The sequence below is a fragment of the Ictalurus furcatus genome, chromosome 5 (genome assembly GCF_023375685.1).
Source record: "Ictalurus furcatus strain D&B chromosome 5, Billie_1.0, whole genome shotgun sequence".
In the NCBI taxonomy this organism is placed as follows: domain Eukaryota; kingdom Metazoa; phylum Chordata; class Actinopteri; order Siluriformes; family Ictaluridae; genus Ictalurus; species Ictalurus furcatus.
In genome coordinates, this window is record NC_071259.1 from 31,248,097 (window position 1) to 31,272,219 (window position 24,123).

General features: G+C 42.7%; 1 protein-coding gene and 1 long non-coding RNA gene across 6 annotated transcripts in view; one reads left to right on the plus strand and one right to left on the minus strand.

The window, feature by feature from the left end:
* The first annotated feature begins 3,376 nt into the window (after positions 1-3,376).
* rfx2 (regulatory factor X, 2 (influences HLA class II expression)) overlaps positions 3,377-24,123 on the plus strand; it is a 42,546-nt gene continuing 21,799 nt past the window's right edge. For 2 of the 5 annotated variants that reach the window (XM_053625812.1, XM_053625814.1), the window contains exon 1: positions 14,742-14,876. In XM_053625812.1, the coding sequence (XP_053481787.1) occupies positions 14,760-14,876 (117 nt within the window). In that variant the 5' untranslated portion in view covers positions 14,742-14,759. Of the gene's footprint in view, positions 3,790-4,371; positions 4,472-14,741; positions 14,877-24,123 lie in introns of those variants that run through there. The other 3 variants (XM_053625815.1, XM_053625816.1, XM_053625813.1) reach the window with 3 other exon arrangements.
* LOC128608226 (uncharacterized) lies at positions 13,033-15,413 on the minus strand. Its single transcript, XR_008386021.1, has 3 exons — positions 15,095-15,413; positions 14,674-14,870; positions 13,033-13,538 (listed from the first exon to the last, which is right to left on the minus strand). It is a non-coding gene; the product is annotated as an uncharacterized LOC128608226 (long non-coding RNA).

Sequence of the window (24,123 nt, forward strand, 5' to 3'; positions counted from 1 at the left end):
TGCCGTGGTGTACACTCTTTGTACCTTTAGCATCCCTGCTGAAACAAACAAAACCTTCATAGAATTTAAAAATGGTTTTAATAGTTATAATGGGAATTGTAATGGTTTTAATGGAAACACTAATGGTCCCTGTGGGTCTCTCTTGGTAATTTGTTGCCTTCTATTGGTGGCATGTTATGTCTAGTGGATACCATTAATGGTTTGAATGGTTAGCCGATGGTTTGTAATGGTATTTGTAGTCGAAACCATTAGAATTTCTTTGATGATTTCTATTGTTCTGGGGTTTGTTTGGTTTTTCAGCAGGGATGTATTTTTTAAGCTAGAAATTGCTCGTAATGTATGTCTGAAGCCCAGTTATATTAAAGGTACATTACATCCACTTTTACACGTGACGAAAACCATAAAAGTACTGTACCATCCCAGCAACAAGGAAAGGTCCAGTTAAGCACCCTTTGTCTGAGAGAGTAGATGAAGTACCTGGATGAACTTTACCCCTGTTCCCACCAGAGGACTAATTTTAGTTCCTGGACAGCAGTTTGAGGAACCGTTTGAGTTCTTGCTCCATGGTAGCTTTGGATCATTGCCTCGGGAAAACTGACCAGGAAAACAGATCTTTCATAATTGTACATATCCCTACTTATATCTGCTTTGTTCAGCACTTTATCCTGGTCAGGGCGGTGGTGAATCCAAGCTTATTCCAGGAACACTAGGTGTGAGACACACACACACACACACACACACACACACACATTCACACCTAGGGGCAATTTACTGCAGCCAATCCACCTACGTGCATGTTTTTAGCAGGTGGGAGGAAACCAGAGAACCTGGGGGAAAGCCAGGCAGAGACAGGTGGAATATGCAAAACTCCACACAGACAGTAACCCAAACTCAGAATCAAACTGGGGACCCTGGAGCTGTCAGACGACAGCGCTACTCACCGTATGAAGTCTCTAGATTAACTTTAGGAGACTTTGATCCCACCTGAGGAATTAAGGTTATCTGATTTCACTGTTTCAGGTTTCAGTTAAGCGTCTCATTTTTACTAATTTGACTTTATTGAAAGTATGCTTCCAAAACATACATACATGGAAACAACTCACCAGGAAAAGACAAGAAAGTAAGGAAAACAAAGGTGGATTATGTGGATACAGTACATGTACTGTAGGCCTACTCAAATTCATAGGGGAAGTGACATTACCAAAAGTTACTGTATTTATAGAGACATCCTGCCCTCTAGTGGTTGTATCTAGTAATTACATCACTATGTCTCTAAACTAGTCTGATGTTAAGTGAGAGATACTTTCTACACAGCTCTGTTTCAATGAACTTATTTATTTATTTATTTATTTTAATTGTTGTCTTGTTCAATATATTTTGAGTGCATGTATATAAATAAAGTCCAGAACTGAGTATTCTGTAAAAAAAATTTACTATACAAACACTTTTCTCACTTTTTTTTATAGAAAGTTGTTGTCAAAAAGTTCTTCACTGTGTCCTAAATAGGCCAGGATTTCTCAAATCCATGGACCCCTTTAAGTATAGTATTATATGTTATAAGTTCTTATAATAATAATAATAATAATAATGATATAAACTCATTATTTATTATTGAGGTTTTTACACTGTAGTTATTAGCCACTTGAATTGAATTGAATCAATAACTAGGTCTAAGTAGCCTGTAAATAATCTCAACTTGGACACAGGTATTCACACAGGAATTTAACTCGGCAGATCAGCACACACACACACACACACACACAAAAAGAAGCGCAACAGGTGTGTACACATACAGATGTACAGTACGGACCAACAAAGCAGACACAGTACTGTACAATAAATACAAAACAAAATCCACATACAATAAAATATCACAATACAGATACCACAGTCATGATGTCTGGTGAGGGTAGGGTCAGTTCTGCTTATTTGTAGTGGAAAGCTTGTTGGGAAGAACATCAGGACACAGCCTTTTCAGGGACACATGACATGATATGACTGCGAAGTGGGCAGAGCTGTACAACTCCTCCCCTTTCTGCAGGGAGGGGTTCTCTAAAACTTAAACACTGCTCACTGTTTAGTATACAGTTTTTAACGAATACTTCCATTTTCTTGTGTATACACATGCATATTCCTACACTTACACCTACTCTAATTTATTTTATGTACAGTGTGAAGTTGTTTTTTGTTTTGTTTTTGTTTTTTGCACACGCACAGTTTAAAAATAATATTTCTCATTTAATTTCATCACTAGTATGTTTCTGTCGATAATTTTACCCACTGCTATCTTTCATTGTTTTGGATTTTCTTGAGCAACTGGCACTAGAACATCCTTCAGCACCAATAAAGTTTATCTAATCTAATCTAATCTAATCTAATCTCATCTTTAAAAAAAAAAAGTTGCTAAATTGCTAAGTTTAAGATACCATTGCGGTCGGGAAAAAATGGGTGTACAAAGACAGTGAAATAAACATTTTTGTATTTTGAGTTTGAATATTTTTATTGTTCCAACCATCCATCCATCCATCTTCTATACCGCTTATCCTTCAGGGTCACGGGGGAACCTGGAGCCTATCCCAGGGAGCATCGGGCACAAGGCGGGGTACACCCTGGACAGGGTGCCAATCCATCGCAGGGCACAATCACATACACACTCACACACCCGTTCATACACTACGGACACTTTGGACACGCCGATCAGCCTACCATGCATGTCTTTGGACTGGAGGAGGAAACCGGAGTACCCGGAGGAAACCTGGGTACATGCAAACTCCGCACACACAACACAGACGGGAATTGAACCCCCAATCCGGGAGGTGTGAGGCGAACGTGCTAACCACTAACCCACCGTAAGCCCTAGTTTTATTGTTTATTGTCTATTTTTGATTCAATTTATCACAAACAAACCCCTAAATGTGTTCTGTCAGTGGAAAGTTGAGGACTACAAAGCTTTCTTGCTTCTTAAGAAACAGACAAAACATGGTGTAAATAATGAAACTCATATCAGAATAGCTGTGTTTATAAAATAAATCTGTAAATATTTCTACAGTTAAAGGATGGTGGAGGGAAAAAAACCAAAAAAAAGTTAGAAGCCTTCTGATTTTCCCAGCTGTTAAACTGCAAAACTACAGTAAACATGAGCACTCTGGTAAATAAAAGGTTTCGACTCGAGACATAATCCGTTTTTGTGTTTATGTGCTTAATGTAAAGTAAACGACGCCATGTTCAATCAAATAAAATGAAATAAAATAAATAAATAAATCACCGCGCGCCAAAAGCGGTAAAGCGGTCAATAATGGCGGCACGAGGGAAGTATGCGCGGCTTTAAGCGCGCGCCGTAGCGGGAACCTCGATCAATGGAGTGGGGGGTGCGAGGTAGTTTACAGGAAAAACAGAATAGGCCGAGGGGCGTGGCCTGAACATTTGGACCACGCCCCTCCCAGCCTTCTTCTTTTTCAGTTCTAAAAGCTCCTGACGTAGGCGGGAGAACGGCTAGCAACAGTTGCCTCGAGACCCCCGCGCTCGCGCTCCATAGCGACTGTAGTCGTGGAGACCGTTTCTTACCAACAGCGAAGAGCAACAGCAGCAGCAGCAGCAGCGGAAACTGGAGCCGAAGCTCCAGTGAGTGTGTGTGTGTGTATGTGTGTGTGAGAGTGAGTGTGTGTGTGTGTGTGTGTGTGTGAGTGTGTGTGTGTGTGAGAGAGTATGTGAATGTGTGTGTGTGAGAGAGAGAGAAAGAAAGAAAGAAAGAAAAGACAACACAACAACCAGAAAGCTGCGAAACACAAGGTGTGTGTTTTTATTTTTTTTATCTTTTATTTTGGTCGGTTTTGGGGAAGAATTTGAACTAGTTAGCTAGTTGGGCTAGCTTGGGTTCTTCCACTTAACGCGTTCTGTTTAACTCTGTACATTTTCCTACTCAAGTACATTTTGTTTTGTATACCCCCCCGCCTCAGGAATGTATATATAATTAAATATATATATATATAAAAATATATATATATTTTTACTAAACTTGTCGTGTTGTTTAACTTGTGTAAGCTAGCTGTTACCTTGCTAGCCGGCTCTCGTTAGCCAAGAAGCTAGCTTAAACTTTTTTTTTTCCTCTAGTGATACATTAATCTAGTCCGAATCACACACACACACACACACACACACACACACCTGCATGTTCACAGGTGTGTGTTATAATCATAAATCCTGTCGTATTTGTTTTTTAAAAAAAAACGGTGTATTGGTTTACTTTAAGAGCTCGTGCGTTACAGGGCTCGTGCATTAATGTTGTATAGAGCAGTTACAGGTTACGAAATACTAACATGTTCCTTTTGAAACATCTTCTGCACTTCCTGGGTTTGTGTTCATCTCTCTGAGGGATTTAATCCTGGATTATTTTCGACGGCAGTAAATCTGGAGTGGAGGACGATATAGAAGACCGAGCTGAAGTGTTTCCCAGCTCTTTCAGAGGCAACAGGTTGGTTTTTGTTTGTTTGTTTGTTTGTTTGTTTGTTTTCTTTGGGATCTGAGAGAGAATGAACAGAAGAGGCAGGATTGTTGATTTAAAAAAAAAAAAATTATTTAAAGCTCATGGTGAAGGATGGAAATGTTTCTGAATTAAAGGTCATGCTGACATCATGCTGGGTTTTTTGATCTTGTCTTGCTTGCTTTTTCACCGGAAACCCTCATATTTGATGGCGAGATAAATATGACGAGACGTACATAATGCACCTGAAATTGCATTACTTAAGCATGAAGTGGACACGATCTACACGGGTTAGTTCTCCTCGCTTCGTCTCGGATCTACAGCTCGATCTAGCGGCTTGTCGATCCGATGCCGAATATCGATATCGGGTCTGGCTCGGTTATATACACAACGTTTTAACGCACGATATCGTAATAACGGATGCATAAATGTGTATTAAACACTTGCGGTTATATATAATTATTTCCACAGAGATTTACCTCTGATTATGTTTCTGGGTTTTGATGCGAGATCCCAGTAAAAAAAAAAAAAATGTGAACCCGAAGTGTTTCCCGACTCGGTCCGAAGCGACGGGTCGTTTTAAAGCCGTCGCGATCTGTAAAGTCGGAGCAGGAAACCGTTAACCGGACGACCGTGCGTTTGGTTTTTTTTTTTTACGCTCAAGACGGATAACAGGTACGTTTCCGTACGTTGTCTTCGGGTCCGATTCGCCGTCTTGTCTTGAATTCGTCCGTTTTAAGGACGAGCAGACGGCCGTGATGTGGAGATCTGAAACTGCGTTACTGACCTAACGCGTTAACTCGACCCGCGTTTACTTGGGTTTGGTTTCATCGATCGCGTTTGATCCCGGAAGAATTTCCGTCTCGTTATAATGGTGTACCGGTCCGATTCCGACAGGGTTGATTCGGTTGCTATCGGATACGGTAACTAACTGCTTTGGGTCTCGTGCTTTCAGTGATTCGTTTTCTTTCTTTGTCTCGTGTGTGTGCGTGTGTGTGTGTGTGTGTGTGTGGATAATCCTTACAATCATTCGATACAATATACTACAATGTATAACACACAGTATTGTAATGGTGGATGCATGTATATTAAAAACGTGTAATGAGCTTGTAATAAATCTAGAGAGATTAGATTTTGGTTTGAATTTTGATACCAGTTGTTTTTTTTTTTTTTTTAAAAAAAGTTTTTCCCAGCTCGGTCAGACGCGACAGGTTGTTTTAAAGCCGTAGTGATTTGTGGCGCAGAAGCAGGAAACTGCCGACCATTAAACCGGATCATGGATTTTGATGTCCAGTGTTTTTTTAGGACCGGGTAAATCATCTGAATGTTTCTGAACATCGTTCAGATCATCTTTTGGTTTTGATTGAAATTGGAATACTACATTAACGTATTACGTTTAGGTTTAGCATCATTTAGGATCACGCTCGATGTCTGAAAGCATCTAACGCACATCTTACCCCAGGGGTGTACTGACCCGATACTGAGTATCAGTACCAGGGTTGTCTCGGTTACCAAACCTGTTTTTTTTTTTTACAAACCAAGGATCGTAGAGGAGTTCTTTTGGCTTGGTTTGGGATTATTGGTCCTACATCCAGATCGCATGGACGGTAACATCCATCAGGCCTACGTCTGATAGTATCACGTTGTATCGGACGTTAGTAACGGACGATTTTACGGGTAAACGAACGCAAGATCGGACGGTATTGATGCGCAGAACGTTCCGTGCTCGGAATTTCCTCACCGTCTTGACGTTCCTTGACAAGTCGGTTCCCTTCGAAGGGCTGCGTTAGGACACGTGCGTCCTTCAATATCGGACATCCAGACTGGACGGCTTTGGGACGTTATGGAGGAGCTGTTCAAATTTCAGTCCGTTACGACATCACGATCATATCGCAGACCATAAATGGGAAAGATCTACGGCGTTAACCCGATCTATAAACTTATTATAAGAATCGGTGCACTGAGGGTGACATTTCTCCGGAGGTAATCATCGATGACTCCAACCGGCAACGCCAGCGCAGATTAAATTACGCATTACGCTCCGCGCGCACATCTGACGGGCACGCGGGGAACTCGTCGGGCTCTAGTCCGCTCATCTGAGTCCTGTCATTTCTGTCGCTCGTGTTACACCTGAGCGGTGGAAAGCGCCTTAATGAGTGCCTCTCGTGACAACGGCTCATGGGCCAGGTGTCGACTTCGCCTCGCTATTGATCCCTCTTTATCAGCGAGCAGCCGTGCCTCTGAAAGCAGCACCGATAATGAGGGTAATTGCCGTGCCAAGCGAAAAAAAAAAACACAGAGAGAGAGAGAGAGAAACAGGCTGACGAGACACTGTGGTCCTCTCTCGTCCCGGCTCACCTCTGGGCGACTAATCACGTTAGGACAGCTCTGATCCGCTCATTAACGAGAGGCTCCGGCTGTCAGAGCGATCGCTCTCCAGGGTCGATGGAGCTGACGAGGACAAGTTTCTTCCAGGCGCGTGTGTCAGGTGTGCCGGCGATTTCCGGATCGCTGGAGCAGAAAACTTGCCCCCCGACTCTAAACGAGTCTCCGATGACGTGCGACGCAGCGCCTCAGTAAAGAAATATGTTGTCACAGGTGTATTTCCAGGCAGGATCGCCGAGTTCCCTGTCGAGGACTGAATGATTCATGGAATCTCCGTTAATTATTCATGGGGTCAGACACTCGCATCCTAGCCAAATTTATGTCCAGTTAGACAGTGGAATGAGACTCGCATCCCCCCCCCCCCAATTGCGTGATTTTCAAACTCTCCTGCGGTGTCCCGTACCGTAACCTGACTGGGACGCTTAACGGAGTTACGAGGCACGCGACCCGATAATCAGTTATCCGTCATGTAAGGAATGAAATGCTGGTCCTGTAGGAAAATAATCAGTGACGGAGCGGTGTGACGAAGCCGAGTCGCTGTTACCGCCCTGAAGTTGTTTATTTTCCAATAACGGAATGTGCTAAAGTGTTTTATTGCTCTTATACCACAGTGTGTCAACTAATACCGTTTCCTATCTGCTCCCTGTGTTGGCTGTTACTATAGAAACGGTCGAGTGCATTGATTTAAACCTGTGATTTGGTGCTTTTATAGAAAAACCAGTCTTAACTATCCATCTGTCCATCCATCCATCTGTCCTTCCAGGTTAGAGACCGATTTAAAGAAAAAATGTCTTTGTTTTTTTTTTGTTTTTTTTTAAACATAAGACTTACATCGTTTTCATCCTCATCAAATCATCCAGCGGGCCCTCGTTCCCTGTGCTTGTGGGCGGAGTCAACCCGAACGAGACCATACCCACTGAGACGTCAGAAATATTTCACGACAGGATAAAGTGCGACGCTATCTGTAACCATGATGAAGTTTTTGGGCAAATATTGTGATCTTGAAAGTTTGGCAAGTTTAAACCCTCGCTTGATGTTTTAGACGGTGTCGGTAACCGTAACCCTTCACCCGTTTAGGGATTTTCAATTCCTTCCCTCTGGTTATTTGTACCATCCTTCAAATCATTTTCTTTATAATCACTCAAACACGGCACGTAGAGATAATCACAGGCCGCCGGTGATCCGGGTATTTAAAGAAGAAATTAGCGTACAAAGCCTTAGGCAAGCTCAAAATCATTTGCTCACTTGTTTTGATAAAGTTTCTAAATCACGTCTGAATCAGCCTCGTTAATTCCGTCCCACACGCCCTGCGCCAAAGAAAATAAAGGAACGGGAATGAAGACTGCACGCCAGGCGAAGCAGAACAGCTGCCGTGTTTACATGGCAACTTGATACACAAATACAGGCTGAGTAACGGAAAGACAGGGGCTGTCCTCGGGCCTTTAGCCTCAGGCTTTCCAAACTGTTTTCTTCTTCCTTTTTTTTTTTAAATAAAAAAATATGCCATTATCCCTTTTTCTTCTGACAGGCGCGTGGAGCCGTGTCATGCACAGGCAAGCCAGAGAAAGACAGACGTCGAGGATGAGAGCCACCATGTAGAAGCCGGATTTAACTCTTATACCTGTAATCCCGAGCATTTTCACCTCCTTTAATCGTAAAGCCTTTGATACGCCGTTCCGCTCGGTCGAGTTTTATTCATCGTCGTCGTTCGGTGCACACGACTCCCCGCCGGAGAATCCGGAGCAAAAGTCGCCGCCTCCGTCGGTCGGAATCCCGAACGCGGAGCGATAACATCGAGACGGCGAGGGTGTAACCTCCAACTCTTTGTCTCGCCCTCTCACCCGCTCACGAAATCACACACACGAACGCGTGGGCGAACGGCCCAGCACGCAGCCTGCGGGCGCTTTCGTTCTCCGCGTGTATTTCATAAAACCGGGGTGACGGACGATAAATTTATTAGCTAGCCCACCACGCAAGTGGCAGCGACGGAGAACAAGTACTAGCATAATATTATTGGAGTCTTGCTACGATCTTTTTACATATTTTCTAAGCAATTAAGATTTGAAAGTACTGTCAGATTTACAGTAAACAACTCTACTGCAATGTCTTACATAGTGTAAAATAACACACACGTGATCCACTACGTTTGGCTAATGCACGATACACCTGAGTTTTTAAGGTTAATTATCTTGCTGAAGGTAGATGCTTAAATCAGCAACTGTTTGAGCGTTCACTGTTTACATGTGGCGTGTTAAAGTGTGTTTGACCACGGCGTCAACTCCGGGATTGTGTTGGGATAGTGGCGTTGGCGTCGACAGTAACCCTACACCACAGCGAGTTTTTAACAGAGCTCAGATCTCAACCTGACAGCTGCAGTGAGTTCCCCTAGATGTGTGTGTGTGTGTGTGTGTGTGAGAGCATCGGGACAGCCCGAAATGGTTCTCGATGACATCTTTAACCATGTATGCGTGTGCACTATGGCTGTATTTAGCCCAGTCTGTAACGCTGCTCGTCCTCAGCTGGCCCGTCGCTGCCTGCCGAAATATTTCCTTGTTGTCAAGTCAAGTCGACTTTATTTATGTAGACAGGCGTACGGTACAAAACAGAACGCTTCTACGGCGAGTTCAGGTGTCACTATCTAACGGGTCACTATCTGTCACGGCACGATACTACTATAGTGGTTTGCATCTATGCTAACGTGGCCAATCAGCATAAAGGCCTCACCATATTACGGATTAATCCCTTTTTCTTTTTTTTTTTTTTTTTTGCAGCGTCTGCCGTATGAGTCCCTGCATACGCTGTTGCTATAGAAACGACAGCGCGTGAGAACGAGCGCACGTGACTACTCCGCAGCCGCACTACTTGTCAGAGCGATCGAATCGACGTCGTCGATCGTCCGTCCAATCAGAATCCAGAATCCGAGATCACCGTGGTTTAAAACGATGTGTCGTGCGACGAATTAGCGGCACGCGACTGGACACGACTGTTTTCTTATTTTGGTCTGTGACTGTTCGGGTGGCTCTGGATTTGTGCGTGCGAAAAAGCAGACACTTGAGCGTGTTGATGCTGAAAGCGTGTGTGTTATCTGGCGTGTGAGGTGTTCGTTTGAGGTGAGACAGTGGAAACGGCTGCTCTCGGCTGAGAGAGAGACACACAGAGAGAGAGAGACAGAGAGAGGGGGGGGGCAGGGTGCCGATTTATAGTTTCAGTCGCTCTTAATACATTAAACACCTGAAGCTTTGTGGGCTCATATGAATCAATCCTCGCTTGTGGCCTTGTGAGTGGAATCCAGCTGTGATTCATCTCTCTCTCTCTCTCTCTCTCTCTCTCAAGACAGGCTTTAAACACGCTTCAGCAACAGGTAACAACATGCCAGGAAATTAAAATGTTGTTCACACACAGACTCACCCTCACTGCAGCCTCCCCTCATCAGTACGTTCTTTACATTCCGCCTTGTTTGTATCATAGCTACACAGCGTCTAATTAAATTTCCTGCCACTGACAGCACACTGAGGCCTTTACATTTGCATGACAATAGACCTCTCAGTCCTACCTCTCTCTCTCTCTCTCTCTCTCTCTTTCTCCCCGTTCTCAATGTTTTGAAATGGACATTATAGACACCCGCTTCCCAGTACTCATTATTTTCTGGACGATAAGTCAACCCCAACGCGAAATACTAGAAGCTTCAATGAGAAGAAGTACTGCACCAGGCGTTTTTATCTCGCCTCGTCCCCGTGTTTATTAAAGTCTATCGTACCACGGCGTCGTCGGATTCTCGATTCTGATTGGTCGGAAGGTACGAATAATTTTCAAATCACACGCGACTCGTACGGCGGACGCTCCACTTAATCGAAGACTAATAATAAAAAGACGTGCTGGGTTTTTGTCGTTTTTTTTTTTTTTTAATTGATACGGTGACGTTTTCTGTAAGAAGATGCATATTTAACATTTACGGAAGGAGTCTCCAGTGTCAGCGCTTTGTAACAGTCACAGTCAATTTGTGGGTTTTTTTTGTTGTTGTTGTTGGTTATTTTAAATGTAAAATAGAGAAAAGAGAGGGTCTCGTCACGGAACGATGGTTTATATCTGCTATAACGTACGTGAGAACTTGGTTCGTGGACGTTCTGCAACACTAGAACGGATGTGTCAGTCTTTAATAATAAATAAATAAAAATGTTATAGTCGCCATATTACCGTGGGATCAGAAGGATAAAACTTGCCTTTATGGAAAAAAATCATCAACTTTGGGTTGGTAAAAGTAACTCGGTTTCACCTTATCGTTAATTATTTTCCTATAAAAGCACGACCCCACAGAGCGTTTTATTTCTTATATAAACAGTGCGCCATTGGGGAAACTACTATAACTTCTGAGAATGAGTCAACAAAGCTGGAACAGAACCATAAAACCTGGCATGTGATTTTGAGAATGTGATTTTGTAGCACTGAAGTGTAGGAAATCCACCATATTCGTATATACAAACAGCTAGAATTGTAGCTAGATAACTACTTTTACATTTATAGCATTTGGCAGACGCTCTTATACGGAGTGACTTATATATTTTATCTCAATTACACGACTGAGCAGTCGAGGGTTAAGGGCCTCGCTCAAGGGCCCGACCGTGGCAGCTTGGCAGTGCTGGGATCAGTAGCCCAACATCTTAACCACTGAGCTACCACCGTCCTAACTAACATGACCTAGCTAGCTATTAGCTGCTAACAATCCAGCTACAGTTTCTTTGCTCGGTTCCTTTCTGCACAATCTGGCAATCTATAAGTGTGTGCTTTTGGCATTTTCGTTCTGTCGACTGGAAATTTACTTCCATTAGCTGTTTAAATGACCGAATCGCGCTCGAGCGCTTGTCAGATTGCATCCTCTTTCCGATATAACTGCTCAGTTACTCATATTTTTTTTCCCCTACCGGTTTACACTCCAGTTTAAGAATTCCCCTTGGGTAAAATTAAACGCTACCGCAGGACCATTCCTTTTTTTTTTGTCAACTCCCCAAAGGACCTCGGTGTCATTATGCATGCGAGCGACACGTAGAATACCGTAAACTCATTACACTGTAAGCCCGAGGTCACTAGTTCACTCCAGTTCCTGCATTAAGCACCCGGACTAATGCGGAGCGCTTTCCTCCGCCCATACCAACATCCTGTGCATTTATCCTCAGCCCCTCGAGGGCCGTGAGTTTGCAGATTCGTCTTTTTCTCCCGTGAATGCCCATTCAGGCGACATCCAGCATCTGAATAGACGAGGAAGTGCTTGTTGATTCGAACCCCGAGCGACTCCCACTCCACAGTATTTGTTATTATGCCATTGTGAGGAGAACACGTCTAACACAGGCCAAGGCCGCCATCGCAGCGGGGGGGGGAGTTTGCTGTTTGATCGGATTCGACTTTCAGTCGTTTAATAAAAAAAACCCTCCAAAGCCGTCAGACCTTCTCATAAATCGCAGATCAACGCTGTGATCATCTCGCTCCACTGTAAACAAGAGAAGAGAGATTTCCTCGGCACCTGCTCAGTGGCTTGTTTAGCTCCTGAGCTTCACTTTCTTCACTTTTCTTCAGGGAGTTTTTTTGTATTAGTTTTAATACTTATTTGGGTTTGCACCTTAAAAGTTCAACTCTCCAGTTGCCCGTGTTCTCTTCCATCAGTTCACACCCGTCATCGCTCATATCTCTGAAACCGAGTTAGTGCCAAACCTTTATCACTCTGACTCAGCGATGCGTGGGTTGAGTTGTTGATAAGAGACAACATTTTCAGATAAAGATATCATCCCTTGTCTCTCTGATTGCTCTCTGACATGTGGGGTTATATAACGTGTGGCCTGTGATTGCTCTCTGACATGTGGGGTTATATAACGTGTGGCCTGTGACTGCTCTCTGACATGTGGGGTTATATAACGTGTGGCCTGTAGAGGCCCAGATTGCTGGTTGATTGATTTATCCAAGTTACGTTGGGATAGCTGTCTAACAAACACTAGCAGTAAGTTAAATAAGAGACGACGTGGAGGTTAGAAAGTGAATGCGTCGAACACGTGACGCTCAACATGGCAGCTCTGTTACTTAAGCCCCACCCCATTTTTCTTATGAGGTGTAACGAGAAAAAAATCATATACTTATGTGTGCAGATGTATGTCACCTTTGTTTCTACGAAAAATCGTTGCTAATATGTTATTTTGCTTTGGCTAAGAGCACGACTAAGAGAAACATTTGTACATTGTAATAGAAATAAACAAAAAAAATGTAAAAGCCAGATTAGCTAAACTTTGGAGATGGCTAAAAATGTTTTCCTATTGGCCATGGAGTGCACTACATAGGTTGTAGAAGCCATTATTTTGCAGTTGCATGTATTTATTTGGCAGATGCTTATATCTAAAGTGACTGTCGTGGAAATTAGACAACACTCGCAGACTCGTCCTCTGAAGGTAAAAAGATTTATTTCAGAAAGATGGTTAATACAGGATAGAATAAAGCAGGATAGAATAATGAGAGCGCTCTGAAGTGCTTGTGCTGAACCACTACTATATATATATGTATATATGAAACGCAGAGCATGACACACTCCTGTGTCCCGATAAGAAGCGGTTTGAGGCAGTTCAAACAGGCTTTGTTTTAGGAGTCTCTAGAAGATGTGCAGACGAACCTTGAACAGAAGAACATGTTTGTGTTTCTGTAAACAGATAAACATTCTGTACTGATCTCAGTGACATGACATGGCCTTCTTAGATGTTATCCTCTGATGAACATGAACAAAACAAAATTATTACAAAGTAAAAATGAGTCATTTCCCTCACATTTCCCCCATTTTATCATTACAAAACACGATAACTAAAATTAACAGAGAAATGACTATGCCGTGAGTACATCAGAACTGAATTCATCATGAAACAGGCATAATGAAGGTGCTAAGGCTGTTTTTGCGGATATAAAGTATCCTGTCGTGAAGCAAGCTTATTTTAGAGTGAAATGAGAATCGTCCTGGTCAAAGGAATATTTACAATGGACGTGAAATGGATGTCAATGGGTCGTCATCGTCAGTGTCGCTGGGAGAATCTAGTTCCCAGTCAGGTTTAAGATACAGCTCGGGTTGGTCTTTGTAAGGGTCGTGATCAGTCTTTGTCAACATCAGCGTTTGGTCATTAGTGATTTCAACGAGCGTGAGAGACTGCCCCGAACGACAGAAACAATACAAGGCAAAATGAGCAACACAGGAAGAATCATTGCACCTATTGGTAGACAGACGGTTAATATCCACGAGCCCCATCCCCCGAGTACTGAGTTCAGCCAATCAAACCCCGTCTCGCTAGTCGCGAGGGTTGAGTATCGCAGACCGCCTGTGTTCAATCATAGAATAACCATCATGTGTCCGTGTGACAAGGGGACGTGTGACGTTGTGTGGGTAGCACTGTTAGCAATGATTCTTCTGACCAAAGGTGATACGGAACGGTTTACAAATATTACAGAACGTTAGCAAATATTTTTACCGTTATCTCTCTCTATATATATACCTGTCGGTATATATCTTAGTTTTGAAGTTGTGATCTAAGAAACACCAATATCTCTGCCGTCGCAGAGGCGAAGTTCCTGGAACTTCTTATAAGAAATCGCCTCCATATAATACTTCTCTCAATGTAATACACGCATTTCTTATATCACTGACTCCCTTCCATACAGACAGCGATACACTATGACTTTATAAAATTCTAATTCTGATTCTAAATCATTGACTCCCTTCCACACAGACAGCAATACACAATGACTTCATAAAATTCTAATTCTAATTCTAAATTCTTGATGATTCCTACCAGTCAGTGGTTAGGCTGCATTGGTCTTTCACACTGCACAACAAACCTCCTTCGCATCAACACAGACTTCAGGGTGAAACTTCTCCATGAGCTTCCTCCGGTTTGCTTGTTGTCCAGAAAAGCTGAAAGACTCGCGCAGTCCAGCCAGGAGATGCCAAATTGTCGTGGAAGTTAGACAACACTCGCAGACTCGTCCTCTGAAGGTAAAAAGGTTTATTACAGAAAGATGGTTAATACAGGATAGAATAAAGCAGGATAGAATAATGAGAGCGCTCTGAAGTGCTTGTGCTGAACCACTACTATATATATATGTATATATGAAACGCAGAGCACGACACACTCCTGTGTCCCGATAAGAAGCGGTTTGAGGCAGTTCAAACAGGCTTTGTTTTAGGAGTCTCTAGAAGATGTTTAGACGAACCTTGAACAGAAGAACATGTTTGTGTTTCTGTAAACAGATAAACATTCTGTACTGATCTCAGTGACATGACATGGCCTTCTTAGCCGTTATCCTCTGATGAACATGAACAAAACAAAATTATTACCAAGTAAAAATGAGTCATTTCCCTCACATGACTCACAATTTAACTGAAGTTTTCAAGGTTAAGGGCGCAACCGTGACCGATTCAAAACAAGTCGTCCAAATCCTTAACGGCTGAGCCATCGCCGCCATTTTGTTTGCGCCCTACATAGTGCACACGTACGAGGAAGCCGATTTGGGATTCTTCCTACTCTCTAGGCTGACGCCCACCGTTACCATGGAAACGGCCGTAAATAGCGTCATCATGCCTTTGTCCAGCACGTCGCGCAGAAACGTGGACGCACAATAGTGTATTATTCTCAGATTTTACCAGCGAGTCCTGCTTGGAGTTTGGTGTTTGTGGCTTTCTCAGCATTCAAGTAGCCCGATCGTATACCCTAGAGCGCTGCCAAGATGGCCGCCAAGCGAAGGAGTCCGACTGCATATACACTGCTTGTAAAATTGTGTCGTTTCCCAGGAAGTGCAGTGCACGAACACGTACACCTTCACTGTTATCACAGTATCGCACTTCCTGTTGTTTCATATGAGATGAGTCATTCAGGTGTTAGGCTAAAATAAGGCTAATCCGTACACTCTTCTTTTTAAAAAAACCCCCAAAAACAACGGATTGGTGGAAGACATTCACTGAGATCTCAAGCACACACTTACAGTGTCGTGCATAAGTATTCACCCCCCTTGAACTTGGTACTGAACCGGGCCTAATTGGGATTTTGTCATGGATCTACACAAAATAGTCCCTACTATTGAAGTAGGAGGTTGACGTAGTCAATATATTTGGCAAATTTATTTACAAGTAAAAGTATTCACTCCCTTGTTATTGTAAAACTCCTAAATTAGGGCAGTGGTGGCTCAGTGGTTAAAGGCTCTGGGTTACTGATCAGAAGGTCAGGAGGTCAAGCCCCAGCACTGCCAAGCTCCCACTGTTGGGCCCTTGAGCGAGGCCCTTAACCCTAAAAAATTGCTCAGTTGTATAAATGAGATAAACGTACATCGCTCTGGATAAGAGCATCTGTAAAATGCCATAAAATGTAAACCGTTAATTAGTTCTGGTGAAACAATTTTGCCATCAGAAGTCACGTTATTAGTTGAATGGCGTCGATCCGCGTGTAAATTTAAAGCGTCATGTGACCCGTTCCTGGATGAACCCAGAGCTATAAATGCATGACTTATGATCCCAGTTTAGTCCGTTTCAGTTCCAGGTTTTAACGCTACAAGGTGTGAAAGTCCAGCGTGGTGAATACTCCACGCACGTCTGACACATACACACACGCATGCTATTGAAGCAGGTGTATGTGTTTTTTTTCCCTGAACGTAAACATGTAATTAGCATCAAGTAAACGCACGCCTGCATTTCACAAACAGCGGCCACGCCTGTTAAAGTCAGGTACGGTCAATGAAAACGGTCAATCGCCACTGTCACGTAAGAAAGAGGTACCATTTCCGATAACACTGTATCCGAGTAAACGAAACAGGTGTGGTCTGCCGAGGCGAGAAAGTGGGCAAGTGGGAAAGAAAGCTAGTTTTTCCGCTGCCTGTTGTGCAGGGATCATACGTTGGCCTGCTTTTATTTTTTAATTTGCCTGCTACGTCTCGAATTCAGTGCGGTAAATTTTCTGCCATAAGGGCTCGGTTGTTTTTGGACCTTTTTAGAATGTGCCAAAACCAAGCTGGCACCGAATCGACCGCGAAACCACGAGTGAAAGACGATGTGCATGTCTGTGGCTTTGAGGTTTTTTGCCAACTCCGTGCGATAGGAACGCTCTCATTAGCCCACTCGGTATCCGAGCACGGAACGTAGCGTCTGAACAGGATCCGTCAGAGAAGACGGCGTGAAAAAGATTCATCCAGGCAGGCTCGGAAACGCGAGCTTTTTCTTGAAGCGAACACTTCACGGAAGTTTTCTCTCGGCTCAGTGTGATTCAGGTCTCTCCGCGCGAGTGTCATTTGACCTGAATTTCTCGCCTTTTTTTTTTTCCGCTGCTGGAATTTTCTAAGAAGATGCAACGGTAAGAGGAAGGGAGGGAGGGGGGGAACGCTCCGAAAGTCGCTAGCAACAGGTTGCCATGTTTATTCATGTGAATCAGCAGTCAAGCTGCGTTCAACCGAGCGCCGTGTAAGACCAAGAACTCTCGTTCTGTTTACAAGGTTGGTTACAATGAAATTACAACCATGTATAAACAGGTCTTCAGTTATCGTTCACATCAAAGCGCTTTACACTGTGTCTCATTCACCCATTCACACACACCAACGGTAGCAGAGCTGCCACGCAAGGCGCTAACTTGCCATCGGAAGCAACTTGCGGTTCAGTGTCTTGCCCAAGGACACTTCGGTACGTGGAGTCACGTGGGCCGGGAATCGAACCGCCAACCCTACGATTAGTGGACGACCCGCTCTACCACCTGATCCACAGCCGCTCAAGAGTCTCTAGAGTTTACACAGAATGGTGCGAAAGACAAAAACCCCTCCGGTTCTGCAGGCGGAAAGGAGGTCAGAGGAGAACAGCCGGACTGGTTTAGGCCGACGGGAAGGCTACCGGAACTCAGATAACCGCCCAGTGCAGCCGTACTGAGCAGAAAAGCATCTCAACACATCGAATCTGGAGGCAGACGGGATGCAACAGCACAAGACCACATCAGGAATCTGATGCGGGGGGGGGGGGGGGGGACAAAAACAAGCAACGTTTTCCCGTTCTTTGGAATTCGATTCGATCCAGCCGTGAAAATTTCACTGTATCTGTAACGTCCTTAATTAATTCCGCACTCGTTTACTGCGTACGTGACGACAATAAGACAGCAGGATGTGTTTTTCAGAGCAGTGGAAATCTTTAAACGGTAAAAGGAGCGAGTCGATACCTCCGTTTCCTCTTCGTCTGTTGTTCCATCGCTATGGGCAACAAGGTGGTGTGAGAGCGGAAGGCTGGAGATGCTCCATTTTGTCGTCACTGAAAAAAATCGGGGGGAGGGGAGGACGGAGAGGACCGTGTCCTTGCCGAAACACCCACATGTAAGAGTTTATGTGGAGGACGCGGGCTTCCTGCTCACAGCTGCGCTTCAAAGCACTTTTCCTTTTCCAGCGCCGGGCTGGGGGTGGAAATCTGGAAAGGTTTACAGTGTGTGTGTGTGTGTGTGTGTGTGTGTGTGTGTTAGATGGGAAATGGGCTCTGGGGAAGCGGAGAGTTGTAAGTGTGAACAAACGGTCTCCATGGCGACAGCGGGCTGCCGTGGTGACGGATGGAGTGCGGAGGGAGGATGAGGAGGGGATCAGCCTGAGTTTGCAGATTTTCTTCTCTTTTTTTCCTCTCCATTTCTTTTCCCCTCTTCTCTACTTCATGTATGTCTTTTATTTCAAGTCTCCTCTTTTCTTTTCTTTTCTTTTTCTTCTTCCTTTCTCTAATTCTTTCCTCTTTTCTTTTCTTTTTCCTCTCTCCTTTCTCTAATTCTTTCCTCTTTTCTTTTCTTTTTCCTCTCTCCTTTCTCTAATTCTTTCCACTCTTCTTTTCTTTTCTTTTTCCTCTCCTTTCTCTAATTCTTTCCTCTCTTCTTTTCTTTTCTTTTTCCTCTCTCCTTTCTCTAATTCTTTCCTCTCTTCTTGTCTCATTCTTTCGTCCTCTTCTCGTTTCTTGTTCTGTTCTTGTCTCTCTTTCTATTCTCATCTCGTGTTTCGTCTCTTCTCTCCTCTAGTTCCCTTCTTGTCTCTCATTCTCTTCTCATCTCACATCTTGCATCTGTTCTTTTCTTTCACGTGTCCTGTTCTGTTTTTGTCTCTCGTTCTGTCCTCATCTAGTGTCCCGTGTCCTAGGTCTGTGTGCATCGTCTTCCTTTCTTCCTCTATTTCTTTTTTTCTTCTTGCTCTATTTCTCATCTTCTCATTGTTTTGCTTCTTCCTCTGTTTTTCTTCTCTTCCCTCCTTCCTCTGTTTCTCTTCCCTCCTTCCTCTGTTTCTCTTCCCTCCTTCTTCTGTTTCTCTTCTCTTCTTGTCTTGTCTCATGTCTCTTCTCCTCTATTCCTCTGCTGGTAAACAGCCTCGGCTGTAGAAATCATCTGTGTGCGAGTACCTCTGTGCCTTCACACACTTTAGTGAATGATGGGAGTTTGGGTAAGATCATCATGCTCAGTAAGATAAAGATGAAACCTGCGCACGCAATCAATTTGTCCTTGTCGCTCAGGAAGTCCGTCCTTTAAGTCGGGATTCCTTTCATACAGATGTTGTCCTGTCTTGTAATTAATCAACCAATCCACAGATTCTGAAACGTTTTGCAACGAGGGACCACTGAAGAATTCAGCACTGAGACACCACTGAAACTCCTTTTATGAACTTTTTTTTTTATGATTAATGCTAATCAAATATTAAACAAACATTATACATATTAGAGCCGGACCCTTTCACCCACTAGCCAGTTACAGTGTGTAGAGATTTACTAAAATTGCAGTGCAAATCAAGTTGGCAGTTTTTTTTAAAAAATGTTACAAGTGGTTCTTTAGGTTGACGAAAGTCATTAGTGCAACTGACTAATTATTACTGCATAACTGTAACAATGATGACACTTGTTCCAGCAGCTGTAATAATTATAATCAATAATAACGCTAACATTTCCCTAAAGTAATAACGTTAATGACTATAACATTTCCCCAAAGTAATAACGTTAATGACTATAACATTTCCCCAAAGTAATAACGTTAATGACTATAACATTTCCCCAAAGTAATAACGTTAATGACTATAACATTTCCCCAAAGTAATAACGTTAATGACTATAACATTTCCCCAAAGTAATAATGTTAATAACATTTCCCCAAAGTAATAACGTTAATGACTATAACATTTTCCTAAAGTAATAACGTTAATGACTATAACATTTCCCCAAAGTAATAACGTTAATGACTATAACATTTCCCCAAAGTAATAATGTTAATAACATTTCCCCAAAGTAATAACGTTAATGACTATAACATTTTCCTAAAGTAATAACGTTAATGACTATAACATTTCTCCACAGTAATAACGTTAATGACTATAACATTTCCCCAAAGTAATAACGTTAATGACTATAACATTTCTCCACAGTAATAACGTTAATGATAACATTTCCCCAAAGTAATAACGTTAATGACTATAACATTTCCCCAAAGTAATAACGTTAATGACTATAACATTTCTCCACAGTAATAACGTTAATGATAACATTTCCCCACAGTAATAACCTTAATGACTATAACATTTCCCCAGAGTAATAACGTTTATGATAACATTTCCCCAAAGTAATAACGTTAATGACTATAACATTTCCCCAAAGTAATAACGTTAATGACTATAACATTTCCCCAAAGTAATAACGTTAATGACTATAACATTTCCCCAGAGTAATAACGTTAATGACTATAACATTTCCCCAAAGTAATAACGTTAATGACTAAAACATTTCCCCAAAGTAATAACGTTAATGACTAAAACATTTCCCCAAAGTAATAACGTTAATGACTATAACATTTCCCCAAAGTAATAACGTTCATGACTATAACATTTCCCCAAAGTAATAAGTTCAATGATGAGAATGTCGCTAGTCATAACAACCAACATCTCTGATAGTAAATGCGTGATATTTATTATGGTAATAACTGTAAGATTTCTGATAACTGTAATAAACATTTTGGATAGCAGTAAGTGTAATAACTGCAATAACTATAATTTCCACTGCTGTCACAATGATATACACCTGAGTGGTAATATACCATATAATATGGTGTGTGTGTGTGTGTGTGTGTGTGTGTGTGTGTGTAGTATATTTCCTGAGTGTATATGTTGAATATCACTGTGTTTTACAGTCGATTATCAGCACACGCCCAGCAGTTGGAAAAGTCATCTTGTGAACCAGTTGTTGATTTTGGCACACAGAGGTGTAAAGCAAGCTTTTCATAATTCCCCTCACCCCACCCCCCTCCTCCTCATGCTTTCCTTTTCTCCAGCTTTCCTGATTACTTTTACATTCCTTGTCAGTTTTGGTCCGGAGGCTCTAGATCACAGCAGGCTCGAAGTTCCCGAAAGTAACTCCACAAATCATTGCAGAGGGGATATAATTGGAACCGAGCTGTTCTCCCATCGCCCCAACAACACCTCAGTAATTAACCCCTCCCCCTTTCCCCCTTTCCCCCTTCTGCCCCCCCAAGAGGCTGAAATGAATAGGTTACGTATTTATTGTTGTAAGTTTCTGGTTAATGTGAGATAGACGGCTCGCTCTGGGGACAGCATTGTTTGGTTTGGGAAGTATTCTGCCGGTCACCTAGCAACAGGCTCCTGGAAACGGGAGTGGACTGTGTTGCTACTGGCAACGGTTGTTGCTCTGCAAACAATGTGGGCCGGAGCGCAAACAAGAGCCAAGACCGTGGGCTCCGGCGCTTAATTGAACATCTGCATGTGTTTTTCGAGCGCTCTTTAAGTTGGCTTCCCTTTAATAATAAGCGACAGACTGCCCCTTAACCATAATAATAAGAGTAATAACTTTATTTATCTAGCGCCCTTTATCCATTTCAACCCAAAAGTGCTTTTACAGGGTGCAGGAGAATGGAGAGAGAGCTTTAAACCGAAAGAAATAAGTGAAACTGAAGAAGTAAAAGCATGTGATCGGAAGTAAGGGTGTAAGGAAGCGGAGAAGAAGAAGAAGAAGAAGATGATGATGATGATGATGATGGCGTGATTGAATTCTTTATCATTCTGCTTTTAGGTCTCATTTGTTTTAAATTTGAACACCTATTCATTTCAGAGCAGCTCAGTAACATGACATAAGATGGTCTTTTTTTCCTGTGCGTCTCTGCCCGGTCAGAAGGGAATGGCGTCGGGTGTAACGGCCGCTTCGTGCGTGGACTCGTGTGTACTGTAATGAAGCGCAACTTTCCGTCCTCCGGCCCAGACGAGCGCGGCCTCCCGCCGCCCGCCGCCTTTGTGCTGTCCCGAGCAGCTGGTGGGGAATTTAACGTGGCTTTTAACCCCGGCGAGGAGCTCGCACAGAGACCGTCCCGGACCTCCAGCCCTCCGCTCTTCACACGCTCGCTCACACTTAATTAAAGTTCTGCTCAGGAGCTCCCTCAGGACAAAAGCCCGTCTGAAGGGCGCCAGCTGAAGTCCCTCTGTTCCTGAAGTACCGCAGGTCTGAAGTAGCACCTGAAGACAAGCAGCCTTCTCTCCTCTTCTTTTCTTCTCTTCTTTTCTGTCTTTTTCTCTTTCTCTTCTCTTTTATCTTTCTTTTCTCTTTTTTCTCCTTCTCTTCTCTCTCTTCTCTCTTTTATCTTTCTCTTCTCTTTTCTCTCTTTTCTCTCTTTTTTCTCTCTCTTCTCTTTTATCATTCTTTTCTCTCTTTTTTCTCTTCTCTTCTCTCTCTTCTCTTTTTTCTCTTTTATCATTCTTTTCTCTTTTCTATCTTATTTCTCTTTCTCTTCTCTCTCTTCTCTTCCATTTTTTCTCTTTTTTCTCGTCTTCTCTTTTCTCTCTTTTTTCTCTCTCTTCTCTCTTTTTTCTCTTTCTCTTCTCTCTCTTCTCTTTTTTTCTCTTTTATCATTATTTTCTCTTTTCTCTCTCTTTTATCTTTTATCTTTTTTCTTTCTTTTTTCTCTTTCTCTCTTTTCTCTTCTCTTTGCTCTCTTTTTTCTCTCTCTTCTCTCTTTTTTTCTCTTTCTCTTCTCTTCTCTGTCTTCCCTCCTCTTTTTACTCTTTTATCATTCTTTTCTCTTTTCTCTCGTTTCTCTTCTCTCTCTTTTCTCTTTTATCTTCTTTTCTCTTTTCTCTCTTTTTTCTCCTTCTCTTCTCTCTCTTCTCTTCTCTTTTCTCTTTTTTCTCTCTTCTCTTCCGTTTTCTCTCTTGTTTCTCTTTTCTCCGTTTTCTCTTTCATCTTCTCTTTCCTTTTCTCTTTTCTTCTCGTTTTCCCCTCCGTCTCTTTTTTCTCCTCTTTTTCGATTTCCTTCTCTTCTCTCCCGCCACCTTTCCAGTTTCCTCCTCTCTCCTCCGTTCCCTTACTAACAGGCGCATCAGTGGGTGAAATTGCCTCTCCTCTCATCCTGTCTTTTTCCCCCCTCTCATTCGCTAATCTCTCCTCTATTACGTCTCCTCTCCTCTCCCCTCATTTCCTCCTTCTCTCAGTAACCTTTATAGGCTCCTAAGCAAGGTTTAACTGCCACGCACAATTTCATCTCCTCCTCTCCTCCTCTCCTCCTCTGTTCCTCCTGTGAAGAGAGATGCAGCACGGAAAAACACTTGGCCAAAGATAACAACGAGAACTAAAGCGGAGGTTCTGATGTTTGAAGGCCAGTGACTCAGACTTCAATAAAGTCAACTTGAACTTTATTATCCGAGAATCCATTCAGTGTTTAAAGTACAAAACTGAATCCAAGGACGTTTATTTATTCATTCATTCATTCATTCATTCATTCATTTATTTATTTATTTCCCTTCGACAGTTAAACGCGTGTAGTAAATCGCACAACTGCGAAGTGTCCTTTGTCAGCTCAGGATTCGTCACCTGTCGCGTCCGCATGTTAATTTTGCCTTCTCGCTGACAAATCCTTCAGAGAGGGGTCCAGGGCGTGTAGTCGAGGGGCTCTGGGACAAAAAAGAAGAGTCGTGGGATGCAGGTGATGTTGACGGGTGTGTTGACGACCGAATCACAGCCAAGCTTTTTAGCATATACGAATTTTATGAATCTAATCTAGCCGCTTTTGTTCTATTCTAGCTGCATTTTTTTTTCTTTGTCCAGCTCATGCCTAATTGTTTTGATCGTAATGTTGTTCATCACTAGGGGCAACCATGTTGTGTGTTTTTTTTTTTTTACTGCAGGCTTGTCAAATCAGAAACTAATATTAGTCACTAATTAGCAGAATGGTAAAAAAAAAAATCTTTCTAAGCAGATATCTTTGACAGATTTA